The following is a 15,746-nucleotide window of genomic DNA, read 5'->3' as shown; positions in this document are numbered from 1 at the left end:
TGTGTGTGTGTGTGTGTGTGTGTGTGTGTGTGTATATATATATATATAATGGATTGTGAAACCTCTAAAGCAAGCAGGAGGGCACTTAGTAGAAATTGTAGTGAGCAGGATCACATTGTTCTGTGTAACGCCTTGCTCCTGCCTATGACTACCAAGCAGTTTCACATTCACCTTTTCTTGGCAAAGAGCAAGGATCACTGCCACAGAAGTGTAAACATGGCCATTGGTATTTAATTATCAAGAAAATCTTGTATAGGCCACCTTTTGAGGCATAGCTTGCTCATGGTTGATTGTTGTTGTTTAGTTGTTCAGTTGTGTCCGACTTTTCTTGACCCCGTGGACCAGAGCAGGCCAGGCACTCCTGTCTTCCACTGCCTCCCACAGTTTGGTCAAACTCATGCTGGTAGCTTCGAGAACAGTGTCCAACCACCTCGTCCTCTGTCATCCCCTTTTCCTTGTACTCTCAATCCTTCCCAACATCAGGGTCTTTTCCAGGGAGTCTTCTCTTCTCATGAGGTGACCAAAGTATTGGAGCCTCAGCTTCACGATCTGGCCTTCCAGTGAGCACTCAGGGCTGATTTCCTTCAGAATGGAGAGGTTTGATCTTCTTGCAGTCCATGGGACTCTCAAGAGTCTCTTCCAGCACCATGATTCAAAAGCATCAATTCTTCGGCGATCAGCCTTCTTTATGGTCCAGCTCTCACGTCTATACATCACTATTGGGAAAACCATAGCTTTCAACAGTATATCTTGGAAATTTATGAAAAAAACCATAAAGTTAATGGGATCAGGAGAAACTTTTAGTAGAAGCATTTTTCCAAATCAGAAAGCAAAACTGATCATAAACAATGAAATACCTGACAGCTTCAGTATAAAGAAAGGAACTAGACAAGGGTGTCCATTATCGCCATTGCTATTTATTGTAGTCCTGGAAATATTGGCAATGATAATTAGAGAAGATAAGGAATTAGAGAAGATTAGAGATAAAAGGAATAAGAATAGGAAAGAAAGGCTTTAAATTAAAAGCATATGCAGATGATTTAGTAATAACAGAAGACCCATTTGAAAGCTTACCAAAAATCTTAGGAAGAACCCACGAATTCGGCCAGGTAGCAGTATTTAAATTGAATATAGATAAAACTAAGTTCTTGGCTAAAAAATATGAAGGATCAAGATAAATTACAATTGCAGGCATCACCTGGTCTATCAATTGTCAAAAAAATTAAATATTTAGGAATCTGGATCACCGCGGAAAGCATAAATTTATATAACAACAATTACATTAGGACATGGAAAGAGATTAAAAGAGAATTATTAATATGGAACAGATTGAATCTCTCATTTTGGGGGAGAATTTACACAATTAAAATGAATGTGCTGCCCAAAATGTTGTTTCTATTTCAGGCGATCCCAGTAATAGGGAGGGCAGGATGCTTCAAAGAATGAAGAGACACTTTTCAAATTACATCTGGCAGGGCAAAAAGCCCAGAATAAAACTTAAGTTAATTAATAGACATTAAAGCTTTGCCTTGCCAGATTTGAAGATCTATTACGAGGCATCATGTCTATGCTGGTTAAAAGAATGGTTTTTTTGAACTATATCATAGCACTATACACAGTATGGGATAAATACAAAGGCCTATTGGAACAGAAAACTCCCTGGTGGCTTTCACCGTTAGAAGTCATTTCGGTAAAGGGGAAAAAGAATTGGGCAACCTATAAAGAATTATTGAAAGAGGAGGCAAATCAGTTGACGTTAAAGAAATTTGAAGAAATTAGGCATTATGTGATAGACTGGCTGCAATATCATCAATTGAATGAAACCTTTAAATTAGATAAGAAAAATTCAACAGAAAATTCAAAGCTAGAAAAAGTATTAACACAAAATAAAAGCAAAGTGTTATCCAAAATGTAGAGATTATTATTTGATTGGGAAGTAAAAGATGAAGAGGTAAAAGAAGTCATGATTAAATGGGCAAAAGACTTTGGGCATACGATACAGATGGATGCATGGGAAAAATTTTGGACCAGAGATTTAAAATTTACGGTGTGCTACACGCTAAAAGAAAATGTTATGAAGAAGTTTTACAGGTGGAATTTAACACCTAGTAAACTAGCAAAGTTGTACAAAACCAACTCAAATAAATGTTGGGGGGAGAGTAAGTAGGTAGAAGGAACACTTACATATGTGGTGGGGATGTAAGAAAATTAGAAACTTTTGGGATAGTATTTATGAAGAATTGAAAAAAATGTTCAAACAAACCTTTGTCAAAAAGCCCGAAGCATTTCTCTTGGGTTTATTACCATCAGATATCCCAAGCGATAAAAGGAGGATATTTTTATATGCCACTACAGCGGCAAGAATGCTTATTGCCATAAAATGGAAAGGCGAAGAGGTTCCAACAAAGGAAGAGTGGCAAATAAAGCTATTTGAATGCATTGAGCTGGCCAAAATGACAGAAATTATTAGGAACCAAACAACCCAAAAGTTCAGTAAGGAATGGGAGTGTTATAAAAATTACCTAGAAAAAAATTGTTTTCAAATAAAACCCTTACTATGCATTGATTAACTTTTGCAAAAGACAAAATAGTTATTATAATTGAATAACTTATAATTAATTGAATAATTGAATAACTTAATACCAAGAAATGAAAAACATCTAAAGAAGGCAGTTAAGGAAAGAAAAGAATAAATCAAATTGAGGTGGTGGACGGAAATTAACACAAAGGACTAGAGTGTTTAGGTTTGATAATTCAGAATAGTAATCATGGGTTATTGTTGGAGGGAAAGATATTTAGTTGTTATGTATTTTTATGTATTTGTTTATTCTTAGTTTTAGTTTGAATTTTGGATGGAATTTTTCTGCGTATGTATGTAAAGCAAAATTCAGTAAAAAATATTAAAAGAAAGAAAGAAATCATGTAAAGTAGCTACAAATCCAAAGAAACCTTTTGGCATTATTTTTAACCTCCCTTGCAAGCCTGAGCTGATTCTGAGCTTTGACCAACCTGGTTTTCTCCATGCAGCTGGTATGCTGGAACTGGAAGTCTATAGCAGACACTCACAGTAAGGTTACTGTTATTTCTCTATCCTACAGTTTTTACCCATATACAGTGGTACCTCGGGTTACATACACTTCAGGTTACAGACTCCCCTAACCCAGAAATAGTACCTCGGGTTAAGAACTTTACCTCAGGATGAGAACAGAAATCACGCGGCAGCAGCGGGAGGCCCCATTAGCTAAAGTGGTACCTCAGGTCAAGAACAGTTTCAGGTTAAGAACGGAGCTCCGGAACGAATTAAGTTCTTAACCCGAGGTACCACTGTACTCTCAATCTGCCTTCCACACTCCAAGGGTGGATTTCTCCACAAGTGTACACATTATTTACATATAATTCTTCTACTTCTCCCTTCCTGCTTGACCTATTCCTTTTAAGCAGATTGTACCCCTCAGTTTCTACATTCCAGTCATGAGTTTCAGTAATGCTTATTCAGTCATATTTTCCACCATGTATTAAGAGGTCAAGTTTTTGCTTGCTTATTTATTATATTCTGTGCATTTGTGTAGAGGCAACTGAAATGCGCACTACTGCCTCTGTCTTCCTCCATAGGGAGTCACCTGCCATCACCACGTGATGCAGCAACACTTGAGGGTAAGGAAACTGGACTCAGAATTGGGAGTCACTGCACACATGATGGGAATTGTTAACCCCAACTTGGTGCAGCCATTTTATCTATTTATCTTCAACTCTGTTGTTGTTTAGTCGTGTCCGACTCTTCGTGACCCCATGAACCAGAGCATGGCAGGCACTCCTGTCTTCCACTGCCTCACTGAGTTTGGTCAAACTCATGTTTGTAACTTCGAGAACACTGTCCAACCATCTCGTCCTCTGTCGTCCTTTTCTTCTTGTGCCCTCCATCTTTCCCAACATCAGGGTCTTTTCCAGGGAGTCTTCACTTCTCATGAGGTGGCCAAAGTATTGGAGCCTCAGCTTCAGGATCTGTCCTTCCAGTGAGCACTCAGGGCTGATTTTCAACTCTGATCTTCAACTCTTTTAATGTGATTACTGATCTGTCCTTTCTCATTTATCCTTATAATGGTGCCCTCTGAGATGTGAATAGTACAGTACTGGAGAACAAAAGAGATCTTGCAGAGAATTCTTTTTTTTCTTGCAGAAGATACCTTGTTCCTTCTGCCTGAAATGTGGATGTTCTGCTACTGAGCTGTGGCCTTTCCTCAGTGGTCAGGGTCAGGGAGTTGCAGCCCAACAGCATATTTGGAACCCAAGGTTGCAGAACTCTGTGTTAGGGCAAGGGATATAACTCAGTGGTGGATTCCATGTTTTGTTAGCAAAAAGTTCCAGGTTTGGTCTCTGACATCTTCAGTTATAAGGATTGGGCAACAGATGATGTAAAAGACTTCTGTTTGCCTAAGACCATGGAGTGGTCCAGTGACCATCCAGTGAGGCTATGTAAATATTAGCAGCTGGAAACGCTGTGAAATTTATCCCCCCCCCCCAATGTTTCAAGTTGTTTTTCTTTACTTTGCTGCACATGTCAGAGAGGTGGCAAGGTTGTCTTCACCCAGTGCATGTTACCCTATTCATTTCCTTGTGCCAAACTTCTATTTGCTGAAGCTGGCACCTGCGCAGGTATACTGGCTGCCTGAAATCTACTTACCTCAGCTGCACTGCAGCTTCCATTTTCTAAGTGTATGGATATTGATTTGAGGAGAGTGCATGAAAGAGGAATCCTGAAGAAGCTTAAGGGAGACAGGTAGATAACAGCTAACATCATGCTTAAAACAGCTTAAAACACCAAAGGTTGGGAGGTGGCACAAATGGTAACACAACTTCTAAGGAGATGAATGTGGGCTAGACAGACCAATAGTCTGACCTGTTGGAAGGCAAACAGCTCTGTGTCTAGACTAGTGCTTTTCAAACCTGGGTCCTTCACCTGTTGGACTACATCACCCATCTTCCCTAGCTAGCAGGACCAGTGGTCAGGGATGATGATGGAAATTGTAGCCCAACAACCGCTGGGGACCCAGGTTTGAGAAATCCTGGTCTAGATCATAGAATCACAGTGGATCATTTCCTCATGGTTGTCTTGTGCAGCACACAGCACGCCCTGTAAATTAAACCATCCGGGTAGGTGTCTCCATGTTACCTGCTTCCTGGTCCGTTTGAGCACATTCTGTTAAAAAGCCAAGAGCCTCCAGGAGTCCTATAGAGGATGAGGATTTTAGGACCTGCTGCTATGGAAAATTTCCTTTTTACTCCACAAGCTCTTACTGTCTGTCCATCCTTCTTGTGTCCAACAAGGGCCCTTGTGCATGACCTCTTGGGTGTTCTGCTGATGCCAGTTCTGTTTGTTTTAAAAAGCAAAAGCTGGTTCCTTGGTGTGACAAGCTTTCGAATTTAATGTCTTGTGGAAGAGCAGGGCTGGCCAGGTTGTGGTGTTGACTGTCTACCTGGGGATGCAAGAAGCTACCTTACATAGTCAGACCATGGTTCCATCAAGCAAATTACATGGGTAAGCACTCTCCAGGGTTTCAAACAGGGAATCTTTCCCAGTTCTACCTGGAAAGGCCAGTGACTGAATCTGGGACCTTCTACATTCAAAGTATTTGCTCTGCCAGTGAGCTATGGTCCTTAACGCAAAAGAACTAGGAGCATAGTGTTATACAGGGTCATACCATTGGTCCATCTAGCTCTGTATAGTCAGCGCTGACTCGCAGTGACTCTTCGGGGATTCAAAGAGGGAAACGCCAGGGAATTTAATCTTTGCATGCCAAGCAGATACTCTACCCTTGAACTGTTCCTCTTCTTGTACAGCTACTCCCCTCTCTTTCTTAGTGTGTGCTTCTTTGAACACAGCTCTTGGGTTCTGTGATGGAAGAAAGGCAAGATATAAAAGTAAAAAAACAAGCTGATAAAACAAGCATTTGCCTGTTTCTAGAAATCAACCCTTAAAAACATTTGAAGTAGGGTTTTTTTTTTGGGGGGGGGGGATATATCCTAGAGTCTTCAAAGATGCGGTGTTAAGTAAGTTCGAGAATTCCTTCCCTTTTTAAAAGTCACCTGGGGGCTTTAGCAAGCTTTTGTTTTTTAACCCTGTATGAGGAGCTTGTGTGTGTGTGTGAGACACACGCTAGCAATTTTGAAATTTCATTTGTACAGATTTGGTTGCCGCTAATCGCTGTGTTTGAATTGCTTTAAGAGGGTGGCAGATTCACTGTGCCTAACAGTCTCCAGAACATACGATAATCTGGTAAATCCCCCTGATCTAACTGCACAGTATATGCCTGCACGAATGTGCTTTTAAAAAAAGAAAAAGAAATCGTTTGCACAAACTATACATTCCCTGGAAATTTGCTGCTTTGGGGCGTCCTCAACCTTCTCCTATTGCAGACAGTACTGCTGATGTCCAAATTATTAATGCCCAGAAAGAGGAACCAGAGTGGTGCTAAGAGGGAATTATTTGGGAAAGCCACCCCCTTAAAATGCATCTTCCTGTATCTTTTTTTCATTTTTGAGAGGATCTGTGATTTCCTCCCTTCCTTTTGGTTTGGGGCTTTAGTTTAAGGTAAGACTTGGTAGGCAGGTGGGTTACCTGTGCCCAGAGGAGATGGCTCTTGACTACTTTGTAGGGCTTTTTTTGCACCATCCACATTGGGGATGCCTTCTTTTGTTTGTCGGTGCCTATTGCAGACATGTGTGTGGGCTTGCATTTGAAGATGGAAGTAGCTATTTTGCTGGAATTTAGCAACTCCATTTGTTGAAGGGAAATAACACATAGGCAACCCTTTCTTCCTCTCCCTACTCCCCCCTACCCCCCAAAAGAAACTCCCCACTGGAAGGCATCAGGGAGGATTGGCATTCAGTCACAAAGAAAAATGCCACCTGGAAATCTTGCTTCCCATTTCAAGGGCAGTTCCTGCAGGACATGTTTTCTACTGGGTTGGATTCTTGCATTCCTTTTCTTCTTTTTTTAAGAGCCCAAATGGCTATATATACAAACCAGCGACTCAGACCAGGATCTTCTCTACTTTTTCAGAGAGAGGTGCCTTTCTAAACTGGGCCGGGGGTGTTGAACAGAGAGAGGCTCTCCTCACATTGCAAACGCTAGCTGCTTCTTCTGGCAAAAAAAGAAAGAGAAGGGGGGAAAATGGCAGGTCGTCCGTATGTCTGTAAACAATGCAGTTATGAAATGGCAGTCCTCAGCTGAGCCGGAGCATGCTCACAAAGCAGCCTGTAGGGGGAGGTGATCTGAGAGGAGATGATCTAATTCAGAGCAATTTTGGGGATTGAAGGGAAAGGCCAGGCTCCATCCCCCATGACAGAGCAGAAACGAGACTTCTGGGAGTAGGGCCTTGTAGGCTGTGCCTGGGAGCTTGTAAAGGGATCTGCTGCTCTTCCTGGGGTCTTTCTTGGCTACTGGGTGGTGAAGATGCCTTGTTTTCTGCTTGGGTTTTGTTTGCTTGTTTAAATGCTATTCCAAAAGGGACCAAGTCTTAGCTGATGACTTTATCTGGGCTTAGTGGGGATATAGACCTTTGGGTGTAGTTCCTTCCTCTTAGTCCTCCCCCCTCCTCACAGCTTTTCTCTCTCTGTTCCTCATGCTGAAACCCTCCCCACCCTCCTTTAGCTAGAGTGCCTGGTTTACTTTGGCCTTTTCCTCCCTACTGGCTGAGTCTCATTTTGAACATTTTTTTGCACTCCTTGGTGGGGAGGCCTTGCACACTCCATTTCACAAGCACATGTTTGGGGGCAATGGGGATGGGCACCCCTGTTGTGTTTTATCTCATACCTGTCTGAATTCTCTCCATCTAATCTTCTGAAATTTAGAATCAGCCAGGTACAGGGGAAGGAAAGGAGAAGGGCAGTTCTGATTATTTGGGGGTGAAGGGGGGAAACCTTTATTCAAAATGGTAACTTCTGGGAAGTGAATATTCTCTCTCTCTGTGTGTGATCTTTATCTATTTAACATCTATCTCACTATATATTCTCATATTCATTATTTGTATTTCTATGGGCCAACAATCCTAGTTGGGTTTGCATTGCCTCTTCTCTCCCTTTATAATGCTTTGTTCTTGTTACTCTTGTAGGTCTTCTAGTGCAGTGTTTCCCAACCTTTTTTGGGCAAAGGCACACTTGTTTGATGAAAAAAATCTCGAGGCACACCACCATTACAGCCCCGTGACGTCAGCGCGCAGCGTCACGCCGGGAGGGACACACGAAAGTGTAAGTTTCAATTTTTTCCCCTCCCCCTTGCCGGGGAACCTCCAAGCTTTGGGGGTGGGGGGGAGGAGGCAGCAAAGCGAGGCAGGAAGGAGAGCGCGGCTTGGCTGGGTGAGCTTTGGCAGGGAATGAGAGCCGCGAGGCAGGCGCTGCGGACGGAGGCGCTGCCCGCCGAGCTCGCAGGCAGCCAGGCAGGCAGACGGCGAGAGCCCCGCGCTGGGCGGCCTCTCCTCGCCGCCGCTGCCCCGCCTCTCGCCGCCCGACTCGCCCGCCTCCCTCCAGGCAACATCTCGCGGCACACCAGGCAACATCTCGCGGCACACTAGTGTGCCGCGGAACAGTGGTTGGGAAACACTGTTCTAGTGGCCTGAGGTTTTCGAAATGGACTGTTTCCTGCCATCAAGAAGGTCCTAGTTTGCCAGACAGATCCTAAGCATGTTTACCCGTAAGTAAGTCCCATTTTATATCCTTGAGACTTACTTCCAGGTAAGTGTGCTTAGGATAGCACCTTAAATGCTCTTCTTTCATCTCCCTCCTCCCTTCCTGATGTGTCTTTCCCCTACCCTTGGGGTTATGAGACCAGAAGTTCAGGATAATACTGCAGTATTTTTTTGCGGGGGAGGGTACCAATGACAGCCTGAGCAAAAAGACATTCTCCCTACTGTGTGTTTGGGCATGGAGTTCTGCATTGACCCTTGCAATTAATGCTTAATAGCTCAAAGGGCCTCTGTGATTCCTTTCCTTTTATGTGTGTGAATGTGGGGGGGCGGCGGAGTTTAATAGCTGTGCTAGACAAGAGGTATTGTCTTGGTGAGCTGGCCTTATGAAATGGTTTTGAATATTAAAAGGCACACCTGAGAACAATAGGGAGGGAGATTTCTTTGTTTGATTGCTGTGGGCCCCATGCTGCAAAGGGCCTCAACCTGCAAAGAGGCAGTGGGGGAAAATGATGATGTAAACCAACGACCTTCTCTCTTTTTTTTGCACCCTCCATTTTTTGGGGGTCTTATTCAGGAATGTGCAGCATCATTTATGGGCATCTTCGGTGTGCTTGGGGTATCAAAAATCATGCCTATAAAATGCTTTTCGAAATATCCTTCTCTGGAACTGCATCTGCATTTTAATTATTTTTAAAAATAAATCAGTAAAATTAATACTGGTTAATAATTGGCAACAAAAACGCTTTGCTTCCTTGTTTCCCTTCCTGCCCTGCCAGTGTTAAGGAGGCCAGTTAAATAAGAATCACCAAGCTATAAAGGATGCTGCGTGGTTTTAATCACTAGTTGTTGGGAGTTGCATTATTTTATTTATTATTAAGGGCTTTCGTCTATCAGTTTTGCCTCCTATACATATTGCATGCTTAGGCTGTTTTTCCACAGTACGTGAATAGTTTCTTCGGCGAAACAAAATCCTAGAGTACGTGATTAGAATGCGGTGGGTTTTTGTGTTGGTGTGGGGTTTCTTTTTACTAGAGATGGAGGTGTGACGTTGTGACTCTAGAAAGCATTAGACCCTTGTGTTGGGTGGGATGTGGGGCTGTGTTGCAAGAGATGGGAAGCGCAGCCTAGCTCTTCTGAATCATTTTGCTCCATGCATCTCTGTGTGCTTTATAGGCCTTTCAGAACATTCCTTCTGGTTGTTTTTTGGAAGGTGTGGGTCCAATTTCCTGCATGCAGATTTTGCTCTGGCTGGGTACAGTATTTTTATACTAGCATGGCTAGATGTTAGCCTCCCCTTGATTTGTTTCCTGCATGTCTTCTGCGGGTTGACCTATTTCAGTTGAAATAAGAAGGCGTTGCTTCTGGGTTTCCCTTTTGTGTGTGTGTCTGCGCTTCCAAATGATAATTTCAAAACAACATCATCAACAAAACCACAGACCAAGAGAAGCCCAGTTAAGGATGGCACCTTAGCATATTGAACGCCTCCTCTGTGTGAGGAAGGGCGTGGGGAAGAGTAGGAGGAGTGAAGGCCGAAGAAAGCTGTGCTTTGCTGTTGAAATGCATGTGTAGTGGCTCCTTTTAGTACGTTCTCATTAGATAGATGCAAGTTGCTCCAGGATAGGGTTTTGAGGCTTTGCTCTTAATGGATCTGGTTCAGCGTTTGGAAAAGATGCTCATCCTTGGGGTTTGGGGTCTTCAGGAGCATTCCTTGCATGCACCTTCTGTCATTCCAAGGTAGCAGCGGAGAACGGAACTCAGAAATGGAATGGAAAACCATTCCTAGCTTGAGCTCTTTGGATTGCCATATCCCCCACCCCCTTTCTTTTTAAAAAAGCCTCTACAAAGGGGCCTCACCATCTCTAGGCTTTGAGATGCAATGATTTTTCCACTGTGTTTCTGTGTCTGAATGTCATATAAATGCATATGTATGCCTAACCTTTGTGATGAATCTCCAGCAGCCGAAGATTAATAATCACTCTGTTGTGGGCAGGGAGAATGGAGGAAGACAGCTGTAGGGAAAGGGAGGGAGGAGAGTGATTAGGAGACTCTTATTCTGAAGCAGTCTTTGCTTGGCCGTTGGCTTTTGTTTGGGAGTGCTGTTAGAGCAGACATTTCTCTGCATGGGAGGGTTGGGTATAAGATTTCTCTGCCAATCAGGAGCCGACAGATTGGGGCATGGTGGAGTGTGAGCAGAAGGGAAGTTTGCTTTGCATTTAAGTGGGTGTGGGAGGAGAAATGGAGGTACTGTCACAGTTGTTGGGGGAAACATGTTGGGGTGGGCTTTGGTGGGTGTTTGGAAGGAGCTGGTGGGGCATTGCAGTCTGTGGCTGATTTGTGGGGAGCAGTGTGTGGCTCGAGTGTCGTCTTTGGGGCAGGGTGTAGGGTTCTCCATGGCTCTGTTTTGTGAGAAATGCCATTCAGGCTTGCAAACGCTGGTTGCAGTTCATATTTATGATTTGATAAAGGTGGAGGGAGTTTGCATCCTTGGCATTTTCATGGAGTTGAAGCAAGTGCCTCCTTTGGTTATAATACACTTCAAAACCTGTCGTTCCCCTTCTCCCTACAAGACAAAGAGATAAAATAGTCCTCATTTAAACACCACTGTTGGATTTGGGATGTTGTCTTTTGGTGGAGTGAAACTTAATTTTAAAAGAAAATAAGGAGCTCTTGGAAGAATGGCTGCAAATGGTGCTCAGTGCATACAAGGCTGGCAAAAGTGTCTAATGGGATAGCTGTTTTTGCATTCCTGGAGGTAGGGATCGTGAGCACATTGTGCATTGTCTTTGAAAAGCATTGTTGCATGAACTTTGTGGAAGTGTTCAAACTGTTGGTTACGGCTTGCTCTGTCTTCATAGCCTATTCTGTTGACTACCTGCAAAAGCCTTTGCCAGCTGTGTTGGCTGGGGCTGATGGGAATTGTAGTCCACAATATCTGGAGAGCACTAGGTTGGTGAAGGCTGCTCTACAGTATGTTCTGGTTTCCCAGGTACTTCAGAGAATTCTGAATTTCCTCTCTGTCCCTAAACAATACCTACCTTGTTTGATAGGGGTGTCTGTTTCAAAGATCCTCAAGTACAGTGGTGCCTCGCAAGACGAAATTAATCCGTTCCGCGAGTCTCTTCGTCTAGCGGTTTTTTCGTCTTGCGAAGCAACCCTATTAGCGGCTTAGCAGATTAGCGCTATTAGCGGTTTAGCGGCTATTAAAGGCTTAGCGGCTCTTAGCGGATTAGCGGCTAAAAGGCTATTAGCGGCTTAGCGGCTTAGAAAAAGGGGGGAGCGAAAAAAATTTGGAACACGCGCAAGACATTTTCGTCTTGCAAAGCAAGCTCATAGGGAAAATCGTCTTGCGAAGCAGCTCAAAAACGGAAAACCCTTTCGTCTAGCGGGTTTTCCGTCTTGCGAGGCATTCGTCTTGCGGGGCACCACTGTATAGCAATCAAACCAGCCACCTCAAACCCTGTGGTGTTTTGCTGGAATTGAAGCACACAAATGAAATGCCTGCCTGCCAATTTTTATTATGGGGCTGGGATAGTGAGAGAAATTGCTTTTGGTGGGCATAGATGCAAAAGGGCCATAGCCCTGTGTTAGAGCTCTTGCCATATGCATGCTCATCGTCCCAGGTTCAATCCCTGGCATATCCATTTGGAGCTGAACATGTTCCCTGCCTGAAACCCTGGAGAGCCTCTGCCAGTCAGTGTCTATACAATACTGAGCTGGATGGACCAATGGGTCTGACTCAGTATAAGGCAGCTCCCCATGTCCCCTGTTTTTATGTTAACATTGAGTGCCCTGGTTTTTCTTTTTCGTGGCTTGCACTTTGTTCGCAGCCATGAAAAACACCTCTTAACAGATGAAACATTGGATTGGTTTCTAGGATTCTGGGTCTCCGTTGAAAGGGAGATGCTTCAGTATATGCTGCACACCTGATTCATGTTTGCTCACCCTCTGATGCTGCGCCTGTTCAGTGTGTCCAAGACTGACACTGGGACTGGCAAAAGGGGGGGCCTCTTGGAAGGCAAATTCATGGAGGACAAGGCTAGCAGTGACTACTGGAGACATTGACTGTGGTCTTCTTCCGCTGTCAGAGGCGTTTTGCCTCTGAGTGTCAGTTACTGGGAGTCGCAAGTGAGAAGAGAGTGCTGTTGTGCTCTGAGGTGCTGCTTGCAGGCTTCCTATTGGCACATCTGGTGAGAGGGAAAAGCAAAATGCTCACTGACTGTAGCAGGAAGGATCTGGGGGGCAAAAGGACACGTACCTTCTTGTCTGCAAGAATTCATTTAACACAGTGCACTTGCTTCTGGGCACAGCCAAGTAGTTTACAGTCATAACTCGGGTTACAGACACTTCAGGTTGCATTTTTTCAGGTTGCGGACTGCCAAAACCCAGAAGTACCAGAACGGGTTACTTCCGGGTTTCGGCAGTTGTGCATGCGCAGAAGTGCCTAAATCGCGCTTTGCGCATGCACAGAAGCACTGAATTACAACCCGCGTGTGCGCAGACGCGCCACTGCGGGTTGCGGACACTGCAGGTTGTGCACATGCATCCCACACGGATCATGTTCGCAACCCGAGTGTCCACTGTACTCTTACCAGGAGCATAAGAAGCTGTCTTTTGCCAGGTTGAACCATTGGCCCACCTAGCTCAGTCCTTGCCCAGCCCTACTTGTGGCTGCCGGGGATTGAACCCGGACCTTTCTGCAGGCAAAGCAGATGCTCCAGAACTGAGCTGTGGGCCTTTCCAGGAACCTATGAACCAGCGTTATACAGAGTCAGACCATTTGTCAGTCTTAGCCCAGTATTGTCAACTCGGACTGGCAGCAGCTCTTTGAGGTCTTGAGTGGAGACAGGTTCATTTCCCACATTTTGCTACTTCATCCTATTATTATTTTTCTTTTGTATAAACACAAAGAAACCTGGTGATGCCAGGGATGGAACTGGGGCTTTTCTGCAGGCAAAGCATATAATATTCTCCACCACTGGGTTATAGTCATTCCCCCAGATCTCTGGGAGATAGGGAGGATTACTTATATTGTTTATTTCTTCGTAAGGTCCCTTTGCCATAAGATCCCAAGGTGGTTTGCAGCAATAGAATACAGTGGACGCTCGGGTTGCGAACATGATCCGTGCAGGAGCGGCACGTCTGCGCATGCGCAAAGTGTGATTTAGTGCTTCTGCGCATGCGCAACTGCCGAAACCTGGAAGTAATCCATTACGGTAGTTCCGGGTTTTGGTGGTCCGTAACCCGAAAAAACGCAACCTGAAGCATCTGTAACCCGAGGTATGACTGTATACAATTATAAAAGCAAATGAAACCATTGCAGTTATAAAACACACAAATGGAATGGAACAATACAAATTCAAGCAGAAGAGGGGCTTCTGCAAAACAAAACGCTTTAGCTTTTGAATTTAGTTAATAGTTGTATTTTGTTTTTCCAGTGACAATCTTCAGCTCAAAGCGGCTCACAATAATAGCAGTGACATTAAAATTAGCCAGCATTACAATAGCCACAACCACGTCATAAACACAATAGGATATAAATACGGCAGAAAGTGAATGAAGTAAACAGTGCAATTCAATACAAACTCAATAAAATAAATGGCTGCTGAGCACCAACCTTGTGCCAGGTGACATACTGGCTTTTGCTGCACTGAACGCAGAAGCAGCGCATGTCCAGGCAGCAAAAACCTTTCATAGTTGTTCGTCTAGACTTCTTTTTCACCTTCGAAGAAAGGAATCAGTTGCTTCTGTGTTGTTTTTGGAGGAGTGGAGCAACAGGTTCCGAAGAGGAACCAGATTGTCTTCCTGTCCATCAAAAACGATAAAGGGCTCGGAGCAGTTCACCTCGACTGCAGTGCCTGGGACTTTGTAGTTTAGAGGAAAGGCAAGTCAGAAGTGACATGGTAGAAGTTTATGAAACTTTGCAAGGCATGGAGAAGTGGATAGAGAAAAGCTTTTGCCTCTCTCTCATAACACTGGAACTAGCGGACATCCAGTGAAGTTGGACGTTGGAAGGTTCAGGACAGACAGAAGAAAATACTATTTTTTTACACCGCACGTGGAACCCATTCTTACAGGAGGCAGTGATGGCCACTAACTTGGGCTGCACAGATTAATGGAGAATAAGGTTGATCAGCGACTGCTAGCCATGATGGAGGCTGTGTTCTACCTCTGTGGTTGGAAGTAGGGATGCTTCTGAATGCTAGTTGCTGGAAAGCACAGGGTTCACACAGGCATTTGGTTGGCATCTTTGAGAATGTGATGCCCTACTAGATATGCCATCGACTGATTGAGCATGGCTCTTCTTAACGTTAATTACTTGGAGGTTTTGAGTTGGATGCCTTATCTAGATCGCCAGGGTTTGTTTCAAACACTTAACTCTGCTGCACTATAGGACTTAAGTGATTGTTTTTACTGTTAGCTTAGTCTTGCTTTTTTTGGAAATATTTTTTGTCGTCGTCATCCCCATCCCCTCCGGTAATAATAATAATAATAATAATAATAATAAATTTTATTTATATCCCGCCCTCCCCAGCCAAAGCCGGGCTCAGGGCGGCTAACAACAATAAAATAATCAATCAAATAATCACACAATCTAAAAATATTTCATTATAAAAATTAATTAAATCAAATTGATGGCAACCAATTAAGTAGAATTATGTGCAGGTTGCCAGAGGAGGGAGTCAGGCTGCGCCCTGACCAAAGGCTTGGCGGAACAACTCTGTCTTGCAGGCCCTGCGGAAAGATGTCAGGTCCCGCAGGGCCCTAGTCTCTTTTGACAGAGCATTCCACCAGTTTGGAGCTGCAGCCGAGAAGGCCCTGGCTCTAGTTGAGGCCAGCCTAACCTCTCTGAGGCCTGGGACCTTGAGGATGTTATTATTTGCAGACCGTAGGTTTCTCTGTGGGGCATACCAGGAGAGGCGGTCCCGTAGGTACGAGGGTCCTAGGCCGTATAGGGCTTTAAAGGTTAAAACCAGCACCTTAAACCTGATCCTGTACTCCACCGGGAGCCAGTGCAGCTGGTATAATACCGGATGAATGTGCTCTCGCAGCGAAGACCCCATA

General features: G+C 44.2%; 1 protein-coding gene across 10 annotated transcripts in view; it reads left to right on the top strand.

The window, feature by feature from the left end:
- EHMT1 (euchromatic histone lysine methyltransferase 1) overlaps nt 1-15,746 on the top strand; it is a 155,839-nt gene that overhangs the window by 57,368 nt on the left and 82,725 nt on the right. Inside the window, exon 1 of one of the 10 annotated variants that reach the window (XM_081179649.1) lies at nt 8,602-8,693. The exons of 8 other annotated variants lie outside the window; for them this stretch is intronic. Coding sequence is in view for 1 of the 2 variants with exons in the window: in XM_081179648.1 (XP_081035774.1) it covers nt 10,920-10,925 (6 nt within the window). In the remaining variant the exon portion in view is untranslated. Of the gene's footprint in view, nt 1-8,601; nt 8,694-10,823; nt 10,926-15,746 lie in introns of those variants that run through there. One more of the 10 variants, XM_081179648.1, reaches the window with a different exon arrangement.

Source organism: Podarcis bocagei (genome assembly GCF_964188305.1).
Source record: "Podarcis bocagei genome assembly, chromosome: Z".
Classification (NCBI taxonomy): domain Eukaryota; kingdom Metazoa; phylum Chordata; class Lepidosauria; order Squamata; family Lacertidae; genus Podarcis; species Podarcis bocagei.
The sequence above is the reverse complement of the archived record's forward strand: the minus strand, read 5'-3'. Positions and strand labels throughout refer to the sequence as shown.